At 30.4% G+C, this 11,715-nt stretch overlaps 1 protein-coding gene across 1 annotated transcript; it reads left to right on the forward strand.

Annotated features, from left to right (window-relative positions):
- The first annotated feature begins 2,045 nt into the window (after positions 1 to 2,045).
- On the forward strand, positions 2,046 to 5,868 carry LOC119600533 (ATPase family AAA domain-containing protein 3A homolog). Its single transcript, XM_037950798.1, has 7 exons — positions 2,046 to 2,387; positions 2,613 to 2,767; positions 2,836 to 2,948; positions 3,011 to 3,217; positions 3,298 to 4,122; positions 4,587 to 4,785; positions 4,849 to 5,868. Exons 1-7 carry the CDS (start codon positions 2,180 to 2,182, stop codon positions 4,912 to 4,914), a joined length of 1,773 nt encoding a protein of 590 aa, XP_037806726.1. The 5' UTR covers positions 2,046 to 2,179; the 3' UTR covers positions 4,915 to 5,868.
- The last annotated feature ends 5,847 nt before the right edge of the window (positions 5,869 to 11,715 follow it).

Below are 11,715 nucleotides of genomic sequence, written 5' to 3' on the forward strand. Positions count from 1 at the left end.
CAATAATTTATAGACTTTGTAAATTTTGAAATTTTTCGCTTCTTGATCTTTGGCTTTTACAGAAATAATTAATTTATAACGTCGAAATATATAACCAAAGTAAATTAATAAAGTAGCGACACGAGTTGTTGTACAACAAACGTCTACAAAAACCACAGGCAATTTGTTTTTGTTCGAAATACTCACTTGTCAAAATTTGTTTACAAAAATGAACCAATAATTAATGGAAAATATGGCATTATTGTTGTACCTTCCAAAAATATGTTGTTATTTATATTAAAAGTCACAGAGTTTTCTTTATTTTTTAAAAATTAGAACATTTTTAAAAATATTATACACTTAAAATACACTTTTTCACATTAAATACAACAAATTACTCAGAAATTTGTACAAAAGCAAGCGTTAAAATGAAAACAAATATGGCAACATAAACATTTTTGACAAGTAAGTCCACAAATAGCAAGTTTAAAAAAAATAGTCAGCTGTTCAAATGAGTCTACTTTATAAATTTACTTTGTATATAACTCTAAAACACAGTACAGTCAAATGTAGTTGTTTCACTCTTTCATATGCAAATGAAACACTTTACCACACATTGGGTACATTAACAGTCATTTTACCGGTCATTTGACTGTCATTATTGATGGAATTATCCATTAACTATTTTTTTTTTTAGCAATTTTATAAAAAAAATGTTGCAAGAGTGTTAGTGAAATCATTTTGTATGTGTTAGTTTCGGTCATACATTTCTTGTAGCCCTGCCAGCAATTTTGTAGTCGACTACGAGAAAAATTCACTTCTAGTTTACTTTTACAGACTGACTATAAGCTAACTACAATGTAATGCAGAGCTGTCCCGAAATTTTGTATTTGGCAACGTAAAGAACCGACTTTTAAATACTAACTACAAGCTAACTATAATGTAATGCAGAAGTGCCTCAAAATTATCTGGAGAGAATTAATTGTATTTCAACATGTTTTCTCTTGTTTCTCTATTATTATGATTTTATTTGTTAACTTTAGTAGACTGACTATAAACGAACAACAATGTAATGCAGAAATGTTCCAAAATTTGGTATTTATTAACGTAAACAACCGACTTTTAAAGACTAGCTACAAGCTAACTATCATATAATGCGGGAGTACCCCAAAATTATCTGGAGAGCATTTTGTTTCGACATGTTTTCTCATGTTTCTTTATTATTTGGAATTTGTTTTACATTTTTGTCATTTTCTTCTATACGTTGTGAAATTTGAGTCAGTAAATTGGAAAAATTAATCATAAAAGGTTAAATATTTTAAAACTCGGTCCCTAAATTCTAAATTCTGCTGATTAATACTGTAAATATAATACATTAACAGTTAACATTACACAAAACATTTTCAAATTTATTTTAGATTTGGATCAATGGGAATCATGGAAATAATGAACAAATCATTCATAATTTTATGGGTACCGGTGTTATTATTAGTTCCCCTGCAGAAAACTGATGTCTATTAATTTTAACGAACTAATATCAGAACTTGTATTAAACCGAAATGTAATTTAGATAACTAGTAGTTAAATTTTAAATATATTTAATTAAAATATAATTAATTAATACAGTAGGGAATTCAAAAGAAAACTATTGCTTGACTTTTCTGCAACTAACTTTAAGTTAGTTAATAAAGAGTTACCTTTAAGCTAATTTTTTAGTAACTAACTTTAAGCTAGTTGAAAAGTCATGCAGAGTCGGACAATTGACTACTGCGTATGACATCACCATGTTAAAATAGTCAGTTGGCTCCATTAAAAATAATCCAAGAATCAACCATAACTAGTTGATGAAAAAGCCGGCTTTTAATGCATTTAAAGTTAGTTGAGTTGCTGGCAGGGAGGGAACATCTACAACAACCACAAGCAATTGTTTGTGTTATAAATATACCATTCTGTCAAATTTTGCCTGTTGTTCTTGTTATATTAAACAAGTTGTCAAAATTATCCTGTTGTTTTTGTTATATTAAAATTAATCAGCTGTGCTTTTGTCGCCACTGTATATATACACTTTAAATACAATATAATCATCATCATTACGTCTTTATCACGTTTTTTTTTCACATCGTGCATGAAAACTGGCAAAAAAATTACGGAAACTTTCGGAATTTATCAATTAAAATTGTGACTTTAAGTTTTTTGGATCATGTCTTGGTTATTGGGTAGAAATAGGCCACAACAGCCTCAAGAAATGGCTGGTGCCGATGGTGGTAATCCAGATGGTAACACAGCCGGAGAAAGGTCTGGTGATGCTCAATTGTCCAAAGCTGAACGCAAGGCCATGGAGGCCTATCGTTTTGATTCCTCTGCTTTAGAAAGAGCCGCAGAAGCTGCTCGTACTTTGGAAAGATCAAGTAAGTTAATTTATTTGTAAAAGATGATGAAATCGTGTATATATTGAAGAAATTAGAAAAGGGAGGGGGGGTTTACGCACATACAGTAATTGCATAATCATATGTACATACATACAAAACTACATGTGCTGTAATAATGATGATAACAATAGTTTCTAAGGCAATTAAGTAGCAAATTGTATGTATGATAATTAAATTGTTTGTGTTTTTTTTTATTTTCCATAGAACATGCCCGTGAAGCTTTAGAATTGTCTAAGGCTCAGGAAATAACACGCCAACAGGAATATCAACAAAAAGTTAAAGAGTATGAGGCTCATATCGAGCAAGCCAAGGTGGAACAAAAACGTATTGACCATGAGGAAAGAAGAAAAACTTTAATAGTAAGTATTTGCCATACTATTAAATAAAATGAAAAATAAATAACTAAAATCGATTTGAAATATTTTAGGAAGAAACCAAACAACAACAGCAACGTGCCCAATATCAAGATCAGTTGTCCCGTAAACGTTATGAAGATCAATTGATACAACAACAACGTGTCCAAGAGGAAAATCTAAGAAAGTATGTTAAATCCTTTATATTAATAGCTCTTATTTTTCTGAATATTTTATTAAAACTCTTAGACAAGAGGAAAGTGTTGCTCGCCAGGAAGCTATGCGCCGTCAAACCATTGAACATGAAATTGAAATGAAAGAAAAGAATCGTTTGAAACTTTTGGAACATGAAATGCGTGTCAAGGCTAAAGTAGATCGTGAAAATCGTGATATTAATTTGGAACAAATCCGCTTGAGAGCCCAGGAACAACGTACCACCGTTTTGGAGGGTATCAAGTAAGTAACAATTATTTATTTGCCTTCTTTATCAAGTTTTCAATTACTATGTGTAATTTTTTCATTCTACTTCACTTTAGAACTGCTGGTTCTGTTATTGGTGCCGGTGTTGAGGCCATGCTTACAGATTGGGATAAGGTTCTAACCGCTGCTGGTGGTCTTTCCCTTTTGGCTTTGGGTGTTTATGCTGCCAAGGGAGCTACCGGTGTTACCTCACGCTATGTCGAATCACGCATTGGCAAACCCACTTTGGTGGGTGAAACCTCTCGTTTTGCCATGCTCGATGCTGTCAGACATCCTGTCAAATACATCAAGAAACTTAAATCCAAACCTGCCGATGCTTTACAGGGTGTTGTACTCAATCCTAAATTGGAAGAACGTCTACGTGATGTTGCTATTGCCACCAAGAACACACGCATTAATAAGGGCATGTATCGTAATGTTTTGATGCACGGTCCACCCGGTACCGGTAAGACTATGTTTGCCAAAAAGTTGGCCGAACACTCTGGCATGGATTATGCCATTATGACTGGTGGTGATGTAGCTCCAATGGGCAAAGAAGCTGTTACTGCTATACACAAAGTTTTCGATTGGTCTCAAACCAGTCGTCGTGGTTTGCTGTTGTTTGTCGATGAAGCTGATGCTTTCTTGCGTAAACGTTCTTCGGAACATATTTCTGAAGATTTGCGTGCCGCTTTAAATGCTTTCTTGTATAGAACCTCTGAACAAAATTCGAAATTTATGTTGGTTTTGGCCTCCAATACACCCGAACAGTTTGATTATGCCATCAATGATCGTTTGGATGAAATGGTCGAATTTACCTTACCCGGTCTTGAGGAACGTGAACGTTTGTTGCGTTTGTACTTTGATAAATATGTTTTGCAACCAGCTGCTGAAGGTGCCAAGTAAGTAGTGAACATTTTTATTTTCTTATTTAAAAGTGACTTGTATTGGATTTAATAGTTTGCAATTTATTCGGTAAAATGTGCAATTTGTTCTTGATTTTACACCTTAATATTTTCATTCATTCTACATTGATAGCATTTTGTTTACATTGTATTTAACGGTACTTAATTTTTACTATTGTTGTTTTTACTCCGTTTTATAAAATGCATTATAAACATTCATCGTTCAATGATAACGTTAGACGGAAATGCGTTTAACACTTGTGTTGCCAGATTATTAAGTTTGTTATCGGTAGATTTATTCCATTTTAACCCAATGTTTTGTATATTTTAAGCAATTTTACTTAAATTTTATTAAATTAGACTTGTTTTTAGAAAATATTTAATACAATAGCAATATATTTTGTTAGTTTAGCTTAAATAATAAATTTAACACTTAAATTTTATTATTTTAATCCTTTTAGACGCTTTAAATTGGAACAATTCGATTATGGTGCCACTTGTTCGAAAATGGCCAAGATTTGTGCGGGTATGTCTGGTCGTGAAATTTCCAAATTGGGCGTTTCCTGGCAGGCTGCTGTCTATGCTTCCGAAGATGGTGTTTTAACCGAAAAAATGGTATTAGACAAGGCTGAAGCTGCTGCTGCTCAACACAAACAAAAGGTAAAACTTAAAAAAAAGACTTAGATAATGGTGTCAACAACTAATATTATATTCTCTTTACAGATGGCCTGGTTGTCGGAACAAGAACGTTTAGATCATAAATCCATAACTGGTGGCAAAGGGGAATAAGTTCGATACCTTTGATTAGTTGTAGTAAAAACAGCAGGTTACTATTTACTAAAAACAAAAATTTTCCTTATATAAGTGTATGTAAACATAACACTGCTCTGGTCGTATTTAAGTTTTAAGTTAAGAAACAAACAAGAAAAAACCGTGACACCTTCTCATCTAAAAACAAAACTTTTGAAAAAATATCTACTTACCAAAAAACATTTCAACATTCATACATAAAAAGCTAAGCTTTCTTTTTGTTAAAAACTCAGGCTTTTTAAGTTAAAAAAACAAAACTGCCAATAACAGCATAAAACAGGGAAATAGTATAATTTAAGATATTTTTATTACCGACTTTAAATTATTACAAAATTTCCCTAATTTCTGCTATACATACAACATGTAAATACTAATAATAGTGATATACTTAAGATTTTTATTAACTGTTTAAGGCATCATTATTATTTCTAAAATCCCTCAAATATGCACTTCAAGTGTAATTTACATTTCTATAAAGAAAGCTGGCTTCGTTTAAGTTAAAGTTGTAACGCGGAAAAAAGACTAAGTTGTTAAGTTGACTGCTGGTAAAACAAATTGTTTTTAAAGAAACTGCATTTTTATTTAACCCTAAGCCTTTTATTCTTTCATTGTGTGTATATAAAGAAATTTATATTAAACTTCTTACACATGTAACAGAGAGAATAGTGGCAGGGATCTGTTTTATATGGCCTTTTTTAGCTTTAAAATCAAGTGATTTTTAATTTTGTTTTTTTTTTTTTATATATTACAAAAATGTTATAAATAAATTTTATTTTATTCAATTATTTTTTTCTGTGTTTATTATTATTTGTATTTTATTTTAGTGAAATTATTAATTTCAAATTAATATATTGGAAAACTTTGTTGTACACGTCGTAATGGAAAAAATAAAGAAATTGTTAAAAAGAAATAAAGAAATTTATGAAAATAATAGAAATTGTGGTTTCTTTTACTTAATATATAAGCCAAAGAATAAACATATAAGCTTTATGAATTTTTAATTTGGTAAATCTCAAATTTTTTTACAATTACTTTTAAAGTTTGTCTTTCAAATAAAGCGAAAATAAATTTCATAAGTTTTATACAAATTTAACCCTTAAAAGTATTAAATTTTCTATGCCACTGAATAAACGGCACAATATCCTTTAATTCCTTGCTAAAACCGCTAAACATTACTAAAAACCACCCAACTGGCAGCACTTTTTTAAAGCCAAACAAGAAAATAACGGAAAAAATTCATTCACAACTGATTGTTTACATTTGTTAATAAAACGGAAATAGTAACAACAACATTTGGCAAATGTACATGCATTACTGAGAAATGTAAAAGAATATTAGAAATGTCAAAATTGTTGTAAGAAAATTGTATTTGGCGCTAAAACAGTAGTAGATGAGAAAAAAGAAGTAAAAGTGTGAAAAAATTTCATTTGTGCAAATATTTATTAAAAATTGTGTTTTAAAAGGCAAAATAAGTCAATAAATTATGTTGAATACTAAAAAAGCAATAAAAGAATCAAAATAAAGTAATTGTTAAACAAAATGTAGAGAAGTGAAGAGTAGTGCCGATTGCTTTTATTTGTAGTAAGTTTACGTTTTATTAATTTTTCACAAAAAAATGTGTGTGATTTTGTAAGAAAACATATAAAAGTCTTTAAATATATAATAAATTTACAAAAATCATTAAAGTAAAAGGTAAAAGGTAAATTCAATCAAATTAGAACATGCAGCATGGAGTACCTGGAAACCTAAACTAAGCCGTAAGTAGACAAACATTTTCACTATTTATTAAATAAATATTATTTAAAATGTTTCATTATGTTGTAAATTCTTAAGTAAAGTTTGAGTTTAATAACTTTTCTTGTACCTCACATCTTCACAGTGGGGAAATGGGTTAGACACTTTTGCAACATTTAAAGTGATGTGTACCGCAATCACTATAAAGTGCAGCTATGAGCTCAGGATCACGAAATCTCTTAATTCAAGTGTAGAATCTTATTTTAAGGCAGTAAATATCCAGCCGGAATTGTTCGTAAATGATACATACTATAAAGTGGAGAGTTTGATTAGTTGCAATCACCTTAAAGTGCAGCAATAAGCTCGGGCTAACTTTCTTTATGTTTTTAACCACAATATAGGTACATACATATGTATATGAAAATTTTTAAGATAAATCTTTGAAATTAAGTGCCGGAACCTATTTAAAGCCTATGATTCAATATTATTAAGATTTCCTAGATGAATGTTGATGTGGGACGTAGTGTTATTACTTTTTATGTGTTTTCTGCATTAACTGAGTGCTTTACGTGAGTACCTAGAGTGTAGCCCTATTTTACGCTGGTACTTTTCCAACTACAAAGTGAGTTAGAGACGTCCATTTAAGTATTCTTAGGTTGCAATTATACTTGGTAGATTCCGGTCCATTTACAATATCTGGCAACTGAAGTTTCTTTGTGGAATGTTCGCCAATCTTCAGGAAATATCTGACTCCTTCAGCGCCAACATACACACAACTACACTGTTGGTATGGCTCCTGTTGTATTTGGTCGAAGGAGTACGATCTTCATTAATACATAGGATACACTGTGGGAAATCAGTTAGAAACCCGAAAAATATCCGGAGAACTACTAACCATTCCAAACATTTAGCCCTACATACATTACTCTGAGGGGTGTCTGTTGTTTTTTACGGCTACACAGTGGGGCAGAATGGAAATTTTTTGGAAATAAATCTGGCATTTCTAAACGGCTGATCCGATCGGGATAAAATTTGGCGTGAGCGTAGCCAAGGAGTATTCGAGTTTAAGTTTTGAAGATGAACCCTGCAGATGCCCCAGGGACGGCGCTGTGGCGGCTCAAAGTAGGGTACCTACGACATGTAAAATTTTTAAACTCGTGCCATTTTTTTGTTTTTCACCCAAATACAAAGATTTTTATATTTTGTGAAAGCGCTCGACGAGATCTTGATAAAACATGCTTGGACATACTACTTATCTCTTATAATATCCGAGTTATAGGCATTTAAAAATTTAGTGATACAAAATTTACCATACCTTGGTCCGCCTTTTTTTGAATACCGGGCGTAATTTTGGACCAAATGGACTCAATTTTTTCTTGTTAGTTAGACAACAAAATTTCCAATAATATACAAAAAATTTCAGATCAATATCGTTTACAGATCCAAAAATATACGTTTTTTAATTTAAAAATTCAAAAAATTTTAGATTTTTGGCGTTTTTTTGCCAAAAATGTGTCTTAACTCTTTTATTAATAAAATAAATTTTTTATTAAGAACATATAACAATTTTATAGTTTTCTAAAAGGTATCTTTACGCAGAACGCTTTGGCGTAAAAAACTTGTCCTATTTTTTGAAAATGTTGCCACTTCGTCCTTCCGAATATGACCTATTTTTTATCAAAACTTCAACTTTGGGCGACATGTTCTAAAATCCCAAAGCTGGGATCAGAAAACTGAAAGCAGTTTTGGAAACCTCAATATGTTTTCTATTTACTCCAAAAGTATTTTCCCAGCCCTGAAAGAAATGTGGACCCTATGGGCAAAAAAGTAAAAAATCCCATTTTTGGGATTTTCATTCCTATTTTTGGGAATTGCGGGATGCCCTTTGACCTTTTCAATTTTTTTTTGCATATTCTTATTTAAAATGACAAATTTAACAAGCGTTGAAAATTTCATTGAGGTTTGTTCATAAATAAAGATTTTGTCATATATTACATATTTGTTTAATTTCTAAAACTATGATTTATATCAACATTTTAATAGGATCGCAGATAGCTACAACAATTTAGTCCATATTTATCCCTTAATATAATTTTTTAGTTAGATATGGAAATTCTCGACCCTTTACAAAAAATTTCAAGCCAATATCTCAATTACATTCAAAAATATGTTCATTTAAACCTGTGTCCTTTAATTTCATCTTTTTCATATTTTAGTATTAAGTATGACAGCACATATTTAAATCTTATATTTACCTATTTTCTATTTGTTTGCTTATCCTTATAATTGAAAGGTCCTATTATGCTTAAATTTTCAAAAATTTATAACTATTTTTTACCTAAATTTTTTCGACAGATCATTTCGTTCTGTTTCGTTTATGATCATGTAGGTAAAAATGTACAGGTAATGATAATTTCGATTCATTCACTAATAAGAAATATCAATGACTGAATTACAGGTTATAGTAATATAGTCCTAAATGTTAATAGGTAGACAATTCGTAATTTTTTACTTTGGAATACCTGTATCGGAAATGACAAGAATTGGTATATAAGTAAACTTCTCTGATATTTAATAAATCTACAATGAAGATTACATTAAAGTACGAAGAGTTGTGTTCCGTTTTATGGAGTATATCTTCAAAAGGGCCAGAAAGAATTGAAGACATTTCAAATTATATAGAAACTACATATAGTAGACAAAACAGGCATATCAAAAATTTAAAACTTTTTAAAACTTTTTGATGTAAAAAGTAAGTCTGTGGATGGAAATCAAAAGAAATTTCGATTAAAATTTTGTAGTTGGACGGAAACTACTACGGAAATCTCAACTTACAACACATCAATAGGAGCGCCTTGCAAGTCATACGAAGACTTATGTTCAAGGTCAAAAAAAAGAGGGTCACACAAAAACTTTTTTCAATCTCAAATGAGGAAATTGCTGATACATTTAACGAAATGCTGAAAAAGGAAAACCAACATATGGATGTCGTACATATTGCAACTATTCTTCCTAATGCATCACCAAAACGACTTAAGCGAATTGTGGAAAGTATACCAACTCCAACATCATAATCAAATTTTACTGAAGAGGAAGCAATAGCGCTTATGTTGGAACTGGGTCTCAGTCGAAATAAGTACCAAATATTAAGAAAAGCTCTGCATGAAAAAGGACACAATATATTACCATCATACAAGGCGATCCAGGAAAAAAAAACAAACTATCCTACTAAATCAACAAAAAATAATGAAGAATTGAAAGAACTGAGAGCTGCGAAAAAAAGCAGAATCCAAGAAGAATTTAAAGTTCAGATGGGATTAAACATCGACAAACCACTTTCAAGTTGCGGTAGTACAAATGACGGTAATACGTCGAGAAGGTTTTTTCGTGATTTTGAAATTACTTCAAAAATAACTGGAATCGACAAGGAGTTGCTTCGAAGAGTTAACACTATTTTAATGGCACTGAATAGTAAACATAAAATTAATGGAAATCGATTTGGGGAATATATATCTGAAATTTCTAAATTACTTGTATCTCTGTATCCATGGAGGGAACTAACACCAACAGTACACAAAGTATTGTGTCATGGTCAAATAATAATTGAATCGAATATTCTTCCACTTGGAGAGTTAACAGAAGAAGCCCAGGAAGCGAGGAATCGAGATTTTAAGCATGTTCAACTATTCAGCTCAAGAAAATGCTCCAGGCAATCACAGAATGAAGATATTTTTAATAGTTTACTTCTATCTTCTGATCCTGTTCTTTCAACTATGCGAAAAAGATGGATTTGTTATGAAACTCTATCATCTCAAAACAAGGAAGATTTAAAGGACTTATATTACCTTCTGGATATGTATACCGATATGACAGATTATTTTATAGAAAATAAGTAGTGTTAGGAATTAACTATATAAGTAGGTTGTAAGAATTATTTGTATTATGTTTAAGATAAACAGTTCAAATAAAAAAAGCTATTATACTAACTGATGATATTGTATTAAATTGTGTTTTATATTTCGGTGGGCGGGAAAGGTAATTTGTGTGGGGTGATTTAGGTGTTGTTGTGCGTGGCTCATAATAAAATTATAATTTTTTTTATTTAATATACAATATTATAATAAAATAATTAACTAAATAATTTTTAAAAATTGTCCAAATATTTTATTCAACACCAAATGTATGTTCTGTCATACTTAATACTAAAATATGAAAAAGATGAAATTAAAGGACACAGGTTTAAATGAACATATTTTTGAATGTAATTGAGATATTGGCTTGAAATTTTTTGTAAAGGGTCGAGAATTTCCATATCTAACTAAAAAATTATATTAAGGGATAAATATGGACTAAATTGTTGTAGCTATCTGCGATCCTATTAAAATTTTGATATAAATCATAGTTTTAGAAATTAAACAAATATGTAATATATGACAAAATCTTTATTTATGAACAAAACTCAATGAAATTTTCAACGCTTGTTAAATTTGTCATTTCAAATAAGAATATACAAAAAAAAAATTGAAAAGGTCAAAGGGCATCCCGCAATTCCCAAAAATAGGAATGAAAATCCCAAAAATGGGATTTTTTATTTTTTTGCCCATAGGGTCCACATTTCTTTCAGGGCTGGGAAAATACTTTTGGAGTAAATAGAAAACATATTGAGGTTTCCAGAACTGCTTTCAGTTTTCTGATCCCAGCTTTGGGATTTTAGAACATGTCGCCCAAAGTTGAAGTTTTGATAAAAAATAGGTCATATTCGGAAGGACGCAGTGGCAACATTTTCAAAAAATAGGACTAGTTTTTTACGCCAAAGCGTTCTGCGTAAAGATACCTTTTAGAAAACTATAAAATTGTTATATGTTCTTAATAAAAATTTTATTTTATTAATAAAAGAGTTAAGACACATTTTTGGCAAAAAAACGCCAAAAATCTAAAAATTTTTGAATTTTTAAATTAAAAAACGTATATTTTTGGATCTGTAAACGATATTGATCTGAAATTTTTTGTATATTATTGGAAATTTTGTTGTCTAACTAACAAGAA

This window comes from Lucilia sericata, unplaced genomic scaffold (assembly GCF_015586225.1).
Source record: "Lucilia sericata isolate MDLA Ls3-8-SP2 unplaced genomic scaffold, ASM1558622v1 Contig000116F_arrow, whole genome shotgun sequence".
NCBI lineage: Eukaryota > Metazoa > Arthropoda > Insecta > Diptera > Calliphoridae > Lucilia > Lucilia sericata.

What these genes read in the sequence shown, in the direction of transcription:
- LOC119600533 (XM_037950798.1), top strand. Translation starts at nt 2,180, where the DNA reads ATGTCTTGGTTATTGGGTAGAAATAGGCCACAACAGCCTCAAGAAATG. An exon ending in AAAGAAGAAAAACTTTAATA is followed by an intron (nt 2,768 to 2,835) that starts GTAAGTATTTGC and finishes GAAATATTTTAG; the next exon opens with GAAGAAACCAAACAACAACA. An exon ending in CCAGCTGCTGAAGGTGCCAA is followed by an intron (nt 4,123 to 4,586) that starts GTAAGTAGTGAA and finishes TAATCCTTTTAG; the next exon opens with ACGCTTTAAATTGGAACAAT.